Genomic DNA, 16,723 nt, shown 5'->3' on the forward strand with positions numbered 1-16,723 from the left:
TAATCAGCAGTAATGTTTAACAATGTTTAAACGGATTGTGCAAAATGCTATGAGGTTAATCTAATATGTGAGGACCACTGTGGCATACATAGTTGGCCAATGAAGTTCTCTCCCTGGCAAGAGGCTGGATTTCGGTGGGGCGGTGTCTCTGTGACGAGGGGTGACATCATGCACAAGTGGTCCAGCGATAGGTGGATTATTTCCTGTATGTGTTTTTGACTTGGCGGGATCGCAAATTGAAACGGTTCTCAGTAGCCTAGTAGTCCTAGATAAAACCCAAATATTGTGTATAGGAATCTTTGCAGAGATTGTCGCTGTCAACGTCTTAACAGTGTTTACGTCTGTTATCTACTGGAATGCCTGTTAATCTGTTGTGAAACTGCGACTAGTAACACCCAGAGCGGTAGATATGGCTCTGGTAACACCTGTTTATCAGTAAGAAATTGCTGACCAGCAAACTGCAATCAACCACAGGATGTTTCCTAGCAACAGTAAGGATCCAAACGAATTCATTGTCAGCGAGGAAACAGCTGGTATTTGTCTTTTATTGTTTTTACCAATTCACCGAGTCGCCCGCCGTTACAGTTTTATGTAATTCTATTCAGCGATGTAAGAGCCTGAGAATTTGCGAAACTAGGCTGCATTCTGAACACTGCATTTGTTGCAGTCAACAAAAGTCATGTGAGACTGATTATCGTTGCTATTAACCATATTGCGTGTTGCCCGTGTGTGTGTGTGTGCGTGCTATCACACATCGACAAAAATATGCAATTTTCAGAAGAGCACGAATTGATCTTTGGAACAGTGAATGAACCCTCTTCCCCATGGCGTCGTCCAGAAAGAAGAAAACTCACGCTAACCCACACCAAACGGGTAGTATCACAGACTTTTTCACAACAGCAAGGAGTGAGGCTACCTCTGATGTTAAACCTCACAAGCTCAAACGACACAGAAACACAGGTGGGGTTGGCAAGTCTGTAAAGCTGCACACAACAGTCACTGTGAATACTGCTACCTCCAGGGGCTCTGGGAAAATGGCAGGCCAGCATAAGCCTTCAACAGTGGAGTGTGTGGATTTAACTTGCAGTGATGCAGACACACCTGTGACCATAGAACCATCACTCTGGTATGAGGATGAGAACCCCTGGAAATGCCACCTGCAGAGGACCTTGTCTGTGGACCTGCCAAGTCAGTCATCTTCAGGAGACCCTAAAGACAGAAAGTGCACTGAAATAAGTCATTCAAAAAAGGACAGTTCAGCAAAAAGGATGCCTTTTCTCTCACACACATTAGGATGGATGAAGACCAGTGTGAAGTCTACTCACAAGTCATGTACTCAAGACCTTTACTTACCTCAGAAAGAACTGTCTAATGAGATGCAGACACCTCAGGGAAACCAGAAGCCAAAGAAAGACGATAAGCCAGATACTCAGGACAACGGCAGGGAGAGCACACTTCAACCTGGGGGACATGTATTACAAAAGCCACACGGTTAGATTTCACTCTTCTCTGTGTTGTGTTGGCTATTTGACTATACTGTGTGTCCTGTACATAGTGTGTGAGGATGGTTTTTTTTGTAAACATGTTACAGATAATTTGCTGTGGAGTCTCCCTTGGCCAACTTCTCCGCTGTTGAAGAACCTGAGGGGATCATTTCCTGTGTGGCCGTCCAGTGTCCAGTATCCCACTCAGTGGCACTCTGTCACCACCCGGTCCACTCCACCTGTGGACAGACCGAGGGTCTGTGAATTTCGCTTTCAAATATTAATTTTTTTCTGAGTGCGTTGTACGTATGAACTCCTGTGTTAAATGAAACATGCTGCTGTGGGCACCTGCTGATGTTGTAGAGGTCTGGATGGAGAGAAGACCTGTCAGAGGACGTCCTCAAGCACCTGCTGGAGGAGATCAGAGTCACCAACCCTCTGTTCCCAGTCCAAAGGTTCTTCACTCTGCTGTCAAGAAAACGTGTAGCGCATGAAAAGACCACGTCTAATCCTGGTATGCCTTGGAATTACAACTAAACATAGAACATTTAGCATGTTTTTAATCATACTGAAGTATATTACTATTTGTTGTGGTCAACTCAGGTCAACTACCTTGTTATTGTGTTATTGAGTGGAATTATTGTCACCTGTTTGGAATATACTTGTGATGGAATGGTAAAGGAAACAGACCCAGCAATGTCACCCGCAAAACATGCTATAAGATCATCTGGATGGCCCCTGTCCACATGCTATAAGATCATCATAATGGCCCCTGTGTAGCCACATGCTATAAGATCATCTGGATGGCCCCTGTGTGGCCATTTGCTCTGCCAGGTATGCAGATCTTTTTTTCTAGATTAATGTTTCTATCAATTATCATATTTCTTTTAGAATCAGTTGAAAGCACGCGCAGTCCTGGAGTTTTGTCAGACCATTGCTTGAGAGGCAAGAGAAAATGGAGGCTGGATGGACTAAATCTAGGTATATCACCCAAACGGCGTAGGCCCAACCACAGGCCTGAGGAGAAGGCCGTCGTTGAGCCTGGCTCCCCAGCTGGACCGTCACTGACCATATCAGGCCACACTCCCAGGAGGCAGGTCTGTCGGAGCAGGTTGAGTCGGACGAGAAGGCGTAGACAGCAGCAGAAGGCAAGCCCTTCGCTGGCATCTACTGTAACACTGAATCCAAAGGAAACTTCAGGAAAACACATTGAAAATACAACTCCGCAACTTCATGATCAAGGTGAGCCAGTGTGATGGACGAATTTCACTGTTTTGAGTCACTCATTTCGTCTGACGCACCCAGGATATTTGCCTTGTTTCTCTGTCTCAGAATGTCTACAGGAAGATGTCTTGTGGACTGAAAAATACCAGCCTCAGCACTCGACTGAAGTTGTAGGAAATTCTGCAGGAGTGAAGAAATTGCACAAGTAAGCAACTGTTTCCGTGGTTACAATGCCAGTTGTGCTTTAGTATGTTAAAAGAGCGTGCTAGTGTGCTGAATAGGTTTTCCTCTGCTTCAGCTGGTTAAAGAGATGGAAGCTGAGAGCAGACAAGGAAGAGCGTGAGAGAAAGGAGGAAATGCGAAGGAAGAAGAGTAAAGGTAGTTGGCTCAATTAACCCGTAATAGTGAAACACCATTTTTTCGTAGCTACTCTGTGAGTGTTCAGCTGTTCATCGCTGTATATGTTTGAAGCCAAACAGTGAATGATCGTACCCTGTGTCTGTCCAATGTTGTTTCCTCCAGGCGTGTGGGATAGTGGAGACTTTGAGGGTGAGGTGGTTTTAGCGGACTGTGAACTGGAGCTGGGCAGCGCGCTAATCATCTCTGGCCCACACGGCATTGGCAAGACCGCAGCTGTTTACGCCTGTGCCCAGGAGTTGGGTTTCAAGGCAAGAGTGAATGTAACGATACATAACATCTATCAGATGCACATAGATATTACTCTATAGTTGTACTAGCTCAAGAATGACAACATGACAACAAGAACAATATGACGTGAAAAATTACAACAGTATGTCGTCTGTGTTTATACTCTGCTCATATTTGATTCTTGTGATGTGTGGGGTTATTATTTTGTCTGTGTAGGTGTTTGAGGTAAACGCGTCGTCTCAGCGCAGCGGGCGCCTGCTCCTCGCCCAGCTAAAGGAGGCCACCCAGTCCCATCAAGTGGGCACCCCGACCGCCTCCACCCTGAGACCCACCTACTTCTCCTCCCGTGGCACAGCAGCCTGCTCCACGAAACCTGCAACCTCCCCACGTAAGTTTGGTAACAATGAGATGCAGTCATCTGAGGATACACGAGGCAACATTTTGAGCAGTGTTGCCAGGCAGTGTTCCTGAGGATTGTTGTTCTAGCTCTTTCCCATTGATATTGGCTCATATGTTTTTTTTTTTTCTGGAGAACTTTAATCAGGAGGCCAGATGTCATGATCAAATCAGAACACATGGAACCGGTTATGTGCTCAAAACATTGCTCAAAAGATTGCTCCATGTTTCATCACCTTAAGTCATGTTCCTCTATATCGTGTATACTTCTAGTCCTGCAAAGCCTGCAATTCTGACACTGCTTAATGGATCATGGACTATCTTTTCAATTGCAGGGAAGACAAACTCATCCAGGAAGGTGATGACTTCAACTCGAAGACTTCCATCAACTCTGCGGAAAAGTTCCCTCAAGAGAGGCCCTTCCACCTCTGTGAACCTGACACATTTCTTCCACAAAAGGAATAAGCCTGAGAACACAATTCATCGCTGTCCAAAACATATACAGCATGGTAGCTACCAAGAAAAATAACCCTCCCAATTTTAAGATAAAGATAGACCATGTAATTTCACAGGAATGGTTAAATGTGCAATGATTACATGCATGTCTGCTCAACAGGTGACTACACTCTGGAGCCAGACAATGAGAAGAGAGAAGAGGAAGGCCTTCCAACCATCATCATAGATCAAGAACATAACCACTCCATCACTAGAACTGGCAAATCAGCACTAATGTCTCTCATTTTGTTTGAGGAGGTAAAGACATTAACATTTGGATAATTTACCAGAACTGTAATGTAAGACCCTATTTTATTTAGTTTGACTGTTAAGACAGATTTGAACGGCATCTCCAGTCTGACCATAACCAATAGATAAAAATAATTTTCTTGGAAGGTTGACGTCATCTTCAGTGATGATGTGGGGTTTCTCTCAGCAATTAAGACTTTCATGTCCACAACCAAAAGGCCTGTAGTCCTGACGACCACTGGTAAGCCCTGTCTTTCATTTTCCATCTTGGTTGTAGTTTGTCAAATATAATGAATGTTTGTCATATAATGAGACTTAATATTGTGATGCCATTGTTCATCACCCAAAGATCCTTTGTTTGGTGGAACATTTGATTGCTGCTTGGAAGAGCTACACTTTAGGAAGCCCCCAGTGGTAAGGCCAAAAGACCATCCCAAACATTTAACATCTTTGCATTGCGAGACTTGAAAGCCTCTTTGTAAACTTGAGCTTCAACACATCATTAGATAAAATGCTAAAAAAGAAACATTTTGACATGCCTATGTCCCTTAATTCTGTTTGCAAACAGAAGGTTCTCTGCAGCTACCTGCAGTTGGTGTGTTTGGCGGAGAACGTGCGGACGGACCCTTGGGACATCTCCTCTCTGTGGGCGGTGCAGAGAGGGGACATCAGGCAGTGTCTGCTCCAGGTGCAGTTCTGGGTGCGGAGCGGAGGGGGGCCTACTGCGCCCCTGTTGCTGAACAATCCTGTGGTCCCTCGGGGTCGTCCGCAAGCTCAGGAGGAATCTATCGAAGGGTCGAAGCGGACCACTGATCTGCCTGCATGTGATACTGGCTGCTCAGGGACTCCCGAAGTACACGAGCTAGCAAGGATGTTCAAAGTAAGCTTTGTGAGCAAGCAGCAGCACCCCTACCACATTTAGGTCTTAAGTCCTCATGGGGACCCAGGGTCAGTTCCGACCTGCGGTCATTTCCTGATCTAATCCTATCTCTCTCCCCCACTCACTTCCTGTCTCTCTGCTGTCCTATCTACATTAAGGCAAAGCCCCCCAAAAAGTGTGGTTTCTGAGCTAACTTTACCAATGTCCTTTTAGGCAAGTCCCTCTACTTGGTGGCCATATTGCAATGCTTTTTGGGCACTTATCAGGCATCTGTTTCGGGTACAACTGCGCGTGCGCAATGCTTCACAAATCACGACACACCAACTTCACTCCAGCTGCGAGATCACAACACATGATTGGCACAATGTATTCACAACATACCACATGATTGGCACAATGTATTCACATGTCAACTTTTGGGGCGGAATATGTGTAGATGACTGCCATGTTTGCATTATGAACTAACCCCATACATTTCTATAGGATATTCTTTGAGTGCTGTGTCTCATTAGAAAGTCTCTGACTTGACTATGTAATTGGGTAGATTTGACAAAATGTTTACCATTAATCAGGGAAGGTCAAGCTTTTGTATGCATTCCTTATTTGTTCGTCTTTCACATTTTACATCCCACTCTTGTCCAGATGTCTTCATTTTATGATAAAGCTACATTGCATTTTCCACTGTAGGTTCATACCTGGACTACATCTGAGGAGAAGAGATCTTCAGAGATCCTGTCAGAGAGCCAGCAGAGAGGAATAGATCTACTTTACTTGAAAATGGAGGCCCTCCTGCCTCTGCCAAGCCCTGCCTCACATAACCCTGGAGACTTCATGGAGAATGTTCCAAACTCTGGCCTACTTGGACACATTACAGCTAAAGAACTTCCAGAAGCTTCTGTAACTGTAGATACACCCCGGGGAGGGAGGCTGTCCTCCAAGCCAAGGAAAAGGCGCTGTCTGTCTCTGAAAGGAATGCAGAGGTCTAGACCTAACTCTCCAGAGAAGACTGTCTCCCCACATCAGTCTACGATACGGAGTCACCATACGGATCAATCAGAGGGAAGGACTGAGGGTCACTCAGGAGGGAAGAAAGCCTCTTGTTTGGTGTCTCGCTGCTTGAACAGCCTCACAGGATTCCTGGACAACTTGTCCTTCCTGGATTGTTGCCTGCAGGATCACGGGCATGTGATGGAAACGCGTTATTGCGCACCAGGCCTGCTGTCCGTCCGAACTAGAGCAGAGTTGAAGGATGGCTTGCTGGACGAACTGAAGGAGGAGCAGGAAGAGGAGCAGATGTGGAGGCACAGGGCCTCTGACTTCAGGGCTGCTGTGGAGGGCATGAGCTTCAGGGGGTGCTGTCTGGAGATGGAGCCAGCCATGGCACAGGCCCAGATGCTAGGAGAGGAGGTGGGGGCAGCCATGGCACAGGCCCAGAGGCTAGGAGAGGAGGTGGGGGCAGCCATGGCACAGGCCCAGAGGCTAGGAGAGGAGGTGGGGGCAGCCCAGTGCAGGCAGATGCTGGAGCAGCTCACCTTTCAGTCATCTCCCCACAGAAATGGCCTCTCCGGCCAGCCCAGTCAGAGTGAAAAACTGTAAGTACTTAGCTCATTCCAGCGCACGCTAATACTGCATATTGGTCCGTTGTATAATTTAAAGGGCGTTTTTTAATCCAGTGCCTTCTACAAACAAATGATACAAGACACAGGAATCCAAATAACTGATTCACAATTCAAGTACATGTACATGTATTCAAACGTGTCTGCTAAATTAATAAATGTAAATGTATTGTTTCGTAAATCAGTCATTTGGATTTTTGTGTCTTGTAGTGTTTGTGTTTCCAACGTCTTATTAAAACTGTTCTGCAGCGTTGCTGAAAGGCGAGCTGATCTTATAAAGACGGTACTCTCCAGCAAAACATTCAGCATGTTGGGAAGCAGCCCAGCCATTTATACCGACTATATGCCCTGTCTGCGCACCATCTGCAGGTCAGAGAGTCACCAGGACAAGGACAAGACTAAACACAGGTGAGAGCTTGATGAGTATCTGCTTATTAAATGTGCCATGTGTAATGTCTGCCGAAAAATTATTTCATACTCCACATTTCATAAAAAATGGGGGCAGTATACCTCCAGAAAGTAAGATGGTCTACCCTAGAGTAACAACCGGGAAACGTGTCTTGCAGTTTGGCTGGCGGCAGTGGCGCAAAAAGTGGGTATGCGCTATATGCGGCGCATAGGGGCGCAAAAGCGATGGTAAAAAAAATTAAAATAATATATTTGGTATTTTCTATATGTAGCTACTGCTGTCCGTTTCTAAATCATTTCAACATTTTCTCAATGTTCTATAACATTTTAGAGGATTAACAGGCTAGAGTAGGCGCCCTATCATAAGATTCCATCATAGAATTTTGACATAGAAGAGTCAAAGTGGGGGCGCCGTGAGCGCTGGACGAGCAGATAGGCCTACGAGTAGTGAGTTGCCGTCTATGGAAAAAGATGAATACAGCAAAAAAAAGCTTGTTGACGACTAAAAATAGAAAAAGAAAGAGGGAAAAGGAGATGGCATGTCAAGGGATGCAACAGCAGTTAAATAAGTGGACGGTGAAAGGCAACAGGTAGGATTTAAAGTGATGACGTCTGTATTTGGAGGCTTGCAAATATGAATGTTAACAGACTAACTAGCGTTTGTTAAGCAAAATGCCGATTGAAACATAGCCTATTCCATTCAGATAGCTAGGTGGCTACCATGCTCATACTGTACTTTTAATGGCCAACTGCAAACAGAAATGTCATGCTAGCAGCAACTCATTACATGTTTCCATATCCTAACAATGAAGGCTCCTTGTAATAACTTAATATTGTGTTGTCAATGGTGCAAACAAACAAAGCTAGAGTGCCTATCAACCTTATCCATTGTAAGCAATAGCTGGAAAAAAGGACGTTATGAGAACCGTTTAGACTCTCTTAAAGTGGCAATGCACCATTTATCAACACTTATAAAGTATAACATCAAGTTAAACATTAAATTGGCAGCATTTCTTTAAAAACATATTCAATAGACACCAATGCAAAATAATAGTGTAAATTATTGGCCTTTTGTTTTGCTTTAGTTGTTTGTGTTTTTTTTTTTGGGGGGGGGGGGTAGCTGCGCCCCTGGCTGGCGGTCATGTTGCGCCCCTGGCTGGCGGTCATGTTGCGCCCCTGGCTGGCGGTCATGTTGCCCGCATACTGCCTCCCATGGCCGAAACTGGTATTATGACACCTGTCGGGCTGTGGCTAGTAATTTAGCATGCTAATTCAGGTTGATATATCTGCAGCACTATACCTTGTCATTTTTTTAATGACATCATCGCCCTTATTTTTTCTCATTCTTTTGATGCGTGTAGCTCATTTTTTGGATATTTTTACCTCAATTCTTACACATGGCACCTTTTTAAAGCTTTTTTAATAGGAGTTGAAGTTCCCTTTCGGTTATTGATAGTGAGTTGAAGTGAAGGAGTGAATGCATGGGAGGTGAAGTGATAAAGACCCATGATGACAAACTGTTTGCAGATATGCCCATTTGTACCATTCATACCACATACATATTTATTTTCCTCGGTGAAGGTAAAACCTGCTTAGTTCGAGGATCATTCCAGTACTTGAACTAGTTGGGTAGTCGTCTAGGGGAATACGCCTGGGAAAATAAGGCGGGGGGGGGGTGTCTGATTTCGAACAAAGCTTTTTTTAATAGCCAATCACAGAGAGGTGGCAGACCCTGGGTGTTTCATGAAAATACCACGACAACTAACTACCAAAACTATGGCGTTTAGTTTGCCTTTGTAGCCATCTCTGGTTAGCCTTTGCTTAGGCAAATGAGACATAACTTCTGCAGAGGTTTAAAGCAAATGTTGTTATGAACTTCAATTTCTTCAAAACTTGACTCTAAACATGATTCAATTACATTTGTATCAGCAGCCATTTTGCACTGGTTTCAGTAGGAACTTTTGCCCATGAACACAACGGAAGTGAGATCAGTGGACGTCTCAAAGTAGCTTTTTTCCGGTTGTGAAGGTTTTGGCCCAGAAGTTTGTTCAGCATGATGCGAGCTTCTGGGTACTCAGATTAGTTGGGTAGTTAATGTGCCCGTGTCCCCAGATTTAATGAAAAGTCGTGTGGTGTTTTTTTATTTACAGATTCCCACACTATCTGAAAAGCATCCACACTGGACTCTCTCAGGGCACCTTGCAGCTGCTCTCCGCTGACTTTCCATGAGACTGCTCAGGAAACGATGCACTCCCCAGAGGAAATAAGAGGATGTATATTATGTATTGTATGTAAAGAAAAGATGTATTGTATCGTGGAAAATATTTTTGAGTGTTATATTTTTGCCAGTCTACAGTGTCATTTTTCAATACATTAAACTTTATTTTTCTAGAGGTGAGTTTGTGTGACTCTCCACAATCTCAGGAGGTATTGCAAGGTTTGTGGCTACTTTGTGGTTACTCATCTGTTCCAAACATTAAGCCACGATGCATGTTAGCTCAGCAAACTCGGAAGTCAGAGTCAGAGAAGTCATGTTTGAGACCACAGGAAACATAACATTTCAGAAGAGAGCACATTTGATGTGTCAAGAGGATTGATCCAGGCCTGGCTCATACAGTAGAAATGTACTGCGAACCTGTTTCAGATGTTCAGAGGTAAATACATTGGTGGCAGTCATCGGGGGAGTGGAAATGCCAGCTTAGTGCTGACTCATGGGACAGTGACATAACCCAAAGGTCAAAGATACCTAAGCAGTCTATTCCCCAAGGAGCTCATAGAAGGCCACTGCCTGCAGCAGGGCATCACACAGTTCTTCCCCGCGCTTGTGGCTGCCCATCTGGAACGCGTTCCGATACTTCACCAGCAGGTCGTGGGGGAAAGTGACACGAGGGGCCTTCTTGGTCACGGACTCGGTCATCATCTGACGCAACACCTGCGCTCCGCTGGTTCGCGACTCGCCCACTATCAGGTCGAAGTGACGGCCAACGGCCACACGCATCATGTTTAGAACTCTGGGCGAGTCGCCGGCTTCCTGCCGTTGCGTCAGCAGGGCAAACAGCATGGCCTCCACGGTGCGGAGGTGCGCCATGACTGGAAATAGTGTTGTGTTCTGCATGGAGATCCCTGGCTTCTCAACAATGAAGAAGTCCGCATCAGGGATGTGTGATACAACAGATGAAATCTGGAAAAAAAAATATTATACATCATGCATGCACGTCAAGACACAGTTCATAGCCATGTGTTTGACGTGGCACTATGGAAAAAAAACTATGAGGCTTACTTCCTCTAAGTAGGTTGAGGCCATGTATGTCCCCTTCATGAAGCTACTGCATTCCTGCTGTTGCCAATCGAGCACCGTCAAGGCACGGTCCATGTGAGCCCATGCCACTTTGTTGGTGCCACATATGACGGACACGATCGTGTTAGCCTCCTGAAACAATGAAGCGAAACTTCCGTTATTGTAAATAAATATTATATAATGATAGCGCATGGTATGGGCACACAACTGGCATTACCTCTAGGTGCCCTCGATCGATCTCTGGTCTGATGAATTTGGCGAGTTGTATCTTTGCTTTCCTTTTCTCCTTCTTTTCAGGTGGGTTAAGTATGGAGTTGAAAACAATAACAGCACTCTTGTGCTTCACTAATGGTACGTTTATGACACTTTCGAGGTTTTTGAAGGGCCCATGTCGACTTCTATATTCCACTATATTTACAGATTTGCGTCCTCTCAAAAGTTTTATGTTAGCAAGTTCCGATTCCGTTGCATTATTTAGAAGCTGCAGGATGGCAGCTCGCTGTTCGTGTGTATAAAATGCATCCAACGATTGCTTGTCATCGCTGCATAACTCCGAGGAGAGGGAACCATTCAAAGCGTCGAACCCAGCAACTGTGATGCGGCTTCGCCAGCAACATGTGCATTGGAGGTATCTAGGTGAGACCTCAGGGAGTGAACCCGTTGTACGACAAAGTAATCCATAATGACCTGCGGAGACATTATAGACAAATATCAGTGCCAGTGCCTCAGCTTATACTCGTCTTTTACTGTAAGCAAATGTTTGTTGATTAACTTCACCATGTCCTAGCTAAACCATGCTAACTGTTAGCTACTACAATGATACTGGCAAGGTTAACTAGCATAGATGTAACAGACTTGTTATAATTTGTCTTCTTTAAAAGATACAGTGCACACCATTCTTCGGCGAATTTTATGTTATGTTGGATACCTCTTAAGACTGCAGAGGAGAGAAGACGTCTAACGATCCACATTGCCTTTTCATTGCATGACAGTCGTGTCAAGACAAATTGTGCTTGTAATGTCCGCCTTGATTATTTTTCCGTGTGAAACACTGGGACAGGAATAAACGGTCCTATCGTACTGGCCCTGAAGAAAAACAGTTGTATTGCATCTAGTTGCAGTTGCCAGATTATGTGCACAGTGCATGTGTCATGATGTCTGATGTTTCACTTCTTCAGCTCGTTGAGATAATTTTAGTAGTTCATGTTTACTTGTGTGTATGAAGTTTTCACTTCCTCAGCTCAAGGGCAGGGCAAGAGAAGTTCTAACAATACACCTGTGCAATACAGAGGAAACTTGCACTTCACTTCTGCCCCTCACAGTGGGTTACGAACAGTTTAGATGAAAAGATTAACATTAGATGATTCTTCAATGCAGAAAGGATATATTGGATGTTGTCTGAAGATGGGATGTTTCTGATTGGAAAGAGAGGGAGACAAACAGGATGGAACATAAATAAGATGGCATCTTCTCTGCACCCATGGGGTCTTGGGACAGAAACAAGATTATTCTTTTAGAGATGGTGAAACAGTCCAATAACAGTTTTTGTGCTGATTGTGGGGCACCTGGTGAGTGTTGACCATTTCACTCTTACATCAAGGACTGCTGTATTTAATCATCTCTGTCCTGTTTTACTGAATTGTCAATTTAATGTCAAACATTTGGAGGAAGATCACCAGATATGTATGGATGAGATAAGTGTTATCCTGGGGATCCTAATGGTTGTTTCATTATTTGTGTCTTGGTGACGGTGGTGCTCTTCAGAACCAGATTGGGCCTCCTACAAACTGGGTGTGTTTGTGTGCATGAGCTGCTCAGGCACACACAGAGACTTGCCAAACATCAGCCGCATCAAGTCCATACGTTTGGACAACTGGGAAGATGACTTGGTTGAGGTACTGTGGGCCCACTAGACTTGTGTGATATCAACCAATCATACTTGATTCATACGTTGTCAATGATGAGTGCTTCAAATGTAACTTCTGCATGGGTCTGTTGTTTATTACCAGTTTATGAGGCGCCATGGCAATTCAACTGTCAAAGCCCATTACGAGAAGTTTGTTCCAGCTTTTTACTACAGGCCAAAACAACATGACTGTGTGTGAGTTTTGTTTTACTTGCTATAATGAGGAAGTGTAATGACAACCCTCAACAGAGGCCATTCACAAGGGGGATTTTCTGCAGAAGTACACACACCTTTTTGTACAGTTAATGGTAGGATAAGCGATGCTAAGCAATTTCTAACACATAACACTTTTTGTAACATTCAGTGAGTATTTCCTCATGATCCATTCGCTCTCCATTCTCTAGGAGCATGAACAGTCTTCTGCAGCCTGTCCACCAAACAATAACAAAACGCATCCCTTACCCAACCTTTAATTGGCATAGCAAGCTCAAAGCATACATACACCACCGGTCACAAGTTTTGAAACTCCTACGCGTTCTTGGTTCCCTCTTTTTCTACTTTTACATTGTATAATAAATATAAAACATGTTATTTGTTTACACTTTTTTGTTTACTGCATAATCCCATTTGTGTTAATTCATAGTTTTGAGTTTGCAGTTTTTGTAGCGATAGTAAAAAAAAGACCCATAAAAGAGCTTTTAAAACTTCTGACCGATAGTGTCAATTATCCCAAAAAATTCTCCTTAAACAGGTGGAAATAATCAAATAATGCAATTAGAGCATAAATGCATTCACTTCTAACTGATTTACTTCTAACTTTTATCATTATTAACTCTTATTATTATTAATAATAATAATAATTATTATTATTATGAATACAATACATTTGAATAAATATGTTCTTTTCCTTCAAGAGTCCTCAGAGAGCAGTGGATTCGAGCAAAATACGAGCGGTGTGAGTTCACAGGAGAGCACATGCACCTCCAAAAGATTTACAGTTCAGGTGAATAGACCCGCTCACAGCCAGTAGTGACAGGAACGTCTTGTGATAACAAACCATTCTCATACTAAAGTATTAACCTCAAACAGGTTGCTATGAAGGGACCTTGTGGAAGAAAGGCAAAGCTAATAAGCAGTTCTTGAAAAGGAGATTTGTCCTTTCTGAGAAAGAACTCACACTTGTGTACTTCAACAAAGACGATGTAAGTACTTCTTTGGGAAGTTATCCAAACTTCTTTAAAAAATGGATGAAAGTAGTTGCTGGTAGAAGGGTCAAAGATGACACAAAGCCTATTGCTAATAAGCTAATACACTCTTTTGTGTTTATTTTTGTCTGGTTTCATAATTTTTTCAGATTTTTTAAAGCTAATACTCCTCCCTTTGATCATGGTAATATTCCTTCATCTTTCTCGACTTCTGGCTTACTCAGCTGTCCAGAGGGCCCAAAGCAGTCATCCCAGTGAGAGATCTGAATGCATCTTTCCAGCCAGAGAAGATAGGCCACCACCATGGCCTACAGATCTCCTATGTAAAAGAGGACCACACCAGAAACCTCTTTGTCTACCACGAGAGTGGCCAGGTGGGAATAATCCACATCTCTTGTCTAATGTTGTGTAATACCTGTTCACTCACAACAATTTGCATAGTTGGACTAGGGTTGAAGTGAATGTTGCATGCTTTTGCTAGTTTATGGGAATGGTGTTGGTTGTATGGATCATTCAGCTCAATATCTCTGCCTTTCAGGTGATTGTGAACTGGTTCAATGCGATCCGGGCAGCCCGCTATGCATACCTGAAGATGACCCTCTCCCCACCCAATGACAGTGAGGTACTGACAGCACTCCTGATTTATTCAGAAATATCCAAATGTATTCATAAACATATCAATAAATGTTAAATAAGACTTTTTGATAAACATGTACTTGTGACAACAGTCATGTCTTACAGTAGGCTATATATCACATGGCAATATGGCAATAGCTTTCATAAATTATTAGCCATTCAGTTATTGTCTATTTTTTGCTTCATTTATTTGTTTTGTTTTTCTTTGAGAAGCTTCTACCATTACTAACTAGAAGCAGTATCAAAGAGGGCTACATGGAAAAGACTGGGCCAAAGGTTGGTGCCACTCACATATGTGTGCAATGCGGCATATGCAATATGCATTTACTCCAATTATTTGTTCATTAAATTTATGATATATGCAATTTATTACATATTTTTTGAGATACCATTGTATATTTCTGAGAGACAAATGATAATATCAGAAATGATGTCAACACTTTTTACTTTCTCTTGGACAAGCAAAGGGAACCTTTCAAGAGAAGATGGTTCATTCTTTGTTCTGTGGACAGGAGGCTGCTCTACTTTAAAACACCAATGGTGAGTTTGGATTTTTCTAAATATTATCTTGAACAAAAGGGAACAAAAGAAGGCATATGTAGGCACTGTATATGCAGTCGCTACCTCTTCTCTTCTTTCCAAAAGAGGGAAATAAGTAAGTTAGTTAGTGCAAATAATATTTATATAAATAAAGTATTTACTTACTTACTTCTCTCTTTAGTAATGTGCTGAAGGGCATTTCATCAGATGCCTTGCTTCTGTTAAAGGATGCCTTGGAGTTGGGTGCTGTGTTTATCGGCACTGAAGCCCATGGCTACTCGGTGAGAGAGAGCGTGCCCAAACGCGCCCGATGCAAGTGGAGGTGTGGGATCGTGGTGGAGACGCCGAACAGGCAGTTTGTGTTCATGTGTGACCGGGAGCAGGAGCAGAGGGAGTGGATCGGGGCCTTCAGAGAGGTCATGGCTTTGCCCATGCTCCCTCAGCACTATGCCCGTAAGAGCCACGACCACACCGCACCACAACCACGACCATACCACGACCACACCGCACCACAACCACAACCATACCACGACCACACCGCACCACAACCACAACCATACCACGACCACACCGCACCACAACCACAACCATACCACGACCATACCACGACCACACCGCACCACAACCACAACCACAACCACGACCATACCACGACCACACCGCACCACAACCACAACCATACCACGACCACACCGCACCACAACCACAACCATACCACGACTGCACCACGACCACACCGCACCACAACCACAACCGCACCACAACCATAACACGACCACACCGCACCACGACCATACCACACCACAACCACACCGCACCACAATCACACTGAACCACGACCACACCACGACCACACCACAACCACAACGCACCACAATCACACTGCACCACGACCACACCACAACCACACCGCAGCACAAACACACTGCACCACAACCACAATCACACAACATCCCAACCACAACGCACCACAATCACACTGCACCACAACCACAACCACACCGCACCACAACCACACCACACATCCCACCACACCACACATACTTAAACAGTGATCACATGCTTTATCAGTACCAACTATACAGACTATACAACTATACAGGTCACTCGGCCAATAACACGGTAGATTACTGATAACATGGTGATGTAAAGGATACAGTGCATCGGTTATCATCTTTCTTTCTTTTTCTCATTTCAGTGGAAGCAGACATGAGCCGCAGGAAATCATGAAGAGAGGAGGACAAGAAGATTGTTTATCTTTGCAAATGTATTTGCCTTTTAAAGATAGCCCTTTAGAGACTTTTAAAGATCTGTGAATGTGCATACAATTTATGTGTTGGTACATTGTAGGCCTATCATATGGGGTTTAAGTCCTCGAATGCATTTTTGTTTGTTTTACATTAATCGAGCCAGAACCCGCTATTTCATCATTGGACTGTACCTGGAGAAGATGACCTGCATTTCCTTGCCAGTCATATAGCTGACTCTGATTATATTATTTGAAAACCATAACAAGTTACAAATCAGACACTTTCTGCAGTTTGATTGTGCTTTCCTATGATTGTTCCTGGTCATTAATCAAATTAGATTTTATAATATATTATGGCCGTTTTTATGAAAGTTGGCCTTATGAAATTTGTTTTTGACATGAAATAAAAGAGTCTAAATTAATAGTCCCGTCTTGATCAGAGAATTAGGCTAGGCTACGCATTATCCGCAATCCGTGCTACTTGTCCCA

General features: G+C 43.7%; 3 protein-coding genes across 11 annotated transcripts; 2 read left to right on the forward strand and 1 right to left on the reverse strand.

Moving 5' to 3' along the window:
• The first annotated feature begins 41 nt into the window (after positions 1–41).
• atad5b (ATPase family AAA domain containing 5b) lies at positions 42–9,731 on the forward strand. 6 transcript variants are annotated; one of them, XM_042104684.1, is made up of 17 exons: positions 42–1,491; positions 1,592–1,740; positions 1,848–1,998; positions 2,376–2,726; positions 2,817–2,913; positions 3,007–3,086; positions 3,231–3,376; positions 3,573–3,744; positions 4,088–4,261; positions 4,369–4,505; positions 4,644–4,737; positions 4,846–4,910; positions 5,065–5,376; positions 6,064–6,846; positions 6,877–6,968; positions 7,242–7,400; positions 9,551–9,731. In XM_042104684.1, the coding sequence occupies exons 1-17, from the start codon at positions 825–827 to the stop codon at positions 9,627–9,629; spliced, it is 3,708 nt and encodes a 1,235-aa protein (XP_041960618.1). In that variant the 5' UTR covers positions 42–824; the 3' UTR covers positions 9,630–9,731. The 6 variants fall into 6 exon arrangements, with proteins under 6 accessions (XP_041960618.1, XP_041960619.1, XP_041960614.1 ...); XM_042104685.1 differs by having other exon boundaries at positions 6,064–6,825; positions 6,868–6,968; XM_042104680.1 differs by having other exon boundaries at positions 6,064–6,968.
• A 27-nt stretch (positions 9,732–9,758) lies between these two features.
• tefm (transcription elongation factor, mitochondrial) lies at positions 9,759–11,880 on the reverse strand. Of its 2 annotated transcripts, none has more exons than XM_042104708.1 (4): positions 11,627–11,880; positions 10,916–11,385; positions 10,681–10,830; positions 9,759–10,581 (listed from the first exon to the last, which is right to left on the reverse strand). In XM_042104708.1, exons 1-4 carry the CDS (start codon positions 11,667–11,669, stop codon positions 10,156–10,158), a joined length of 1,089 nt encoding a protein of 362 aa, XP_041960642.1. In that variant the 5' UTR covers positions 11,670–11,880; the 3' UTR covers positions 9,759–10,155. The 2 variants fall into 2 exon arrangements, with proteins under 2 accessions (XP_041960642.1, XP_041960641.1); XM_042104707.1 differs by having other exon boundaries at positions 10,916–11,391; positions 11,630–11,730.
• LOC121719249 (arf-GAP with dual PH domain-containing protein 2-like) lies at positions 11,251–16,653 on the forward strand. 3 transcript variants are annotated; one of them, XM_042104705.1, is made up of 12 exons: positions 11,251–11,334; positions 12,076–12,266; positions 12,463–12,593; positions 12,708–12,799; positions 13,519–13,607; positions 13,694–13,806; positions 14,034–14,183; positions 14,348–14,431; positions 14,659–14,721; positions 14,908–14,985; positions 15,213–15,438; positions 16,184–16,653. In XM_042104705.1, the coding sequence occupies exons 2-12, from the start codon at positions 12,179–12,181 to the stop codon at positions 16,213–16,215; spliced, it is 1,146 nt and encodes a 381-aa protein (XP_041960639.1). In that variant the 5' UTR covers positions 11,251–11,334; positions 12,076–12,178; the 3' UTR covers positions 16,216–16,653. The 3 variants fall into 3 exon arrangements, with proteins under 3 accessions (XP_041960639.1, XP_041960640.1, XP_041960638.1); XM_042104704.1 differs by lacking the exon at positions 11,251–11,334 and adding an exon at positions 11,349–11,446; XM_042104706.1 differs by lacking the exon at positions 12,076–12,266 and having other exon boundaries at positions 11,255–11,334.
• Positions 16,654–16,723: the final 70 nt, after the last annotated feature.

Source organism: Alosa sapidissima, chromosome 9 (assembly GCF_018492685.1).
Source record: "Alosa sapidissima isolate fAloSap1 chromosome 9, fAloSap1.pri, whole genome shotgun sequence".
NCBI lineage: Eukaryota > Metazoa > Chordata > Actinopteri > Clupeiformes > Clupeidae > Alosa > Alosa sapidissima.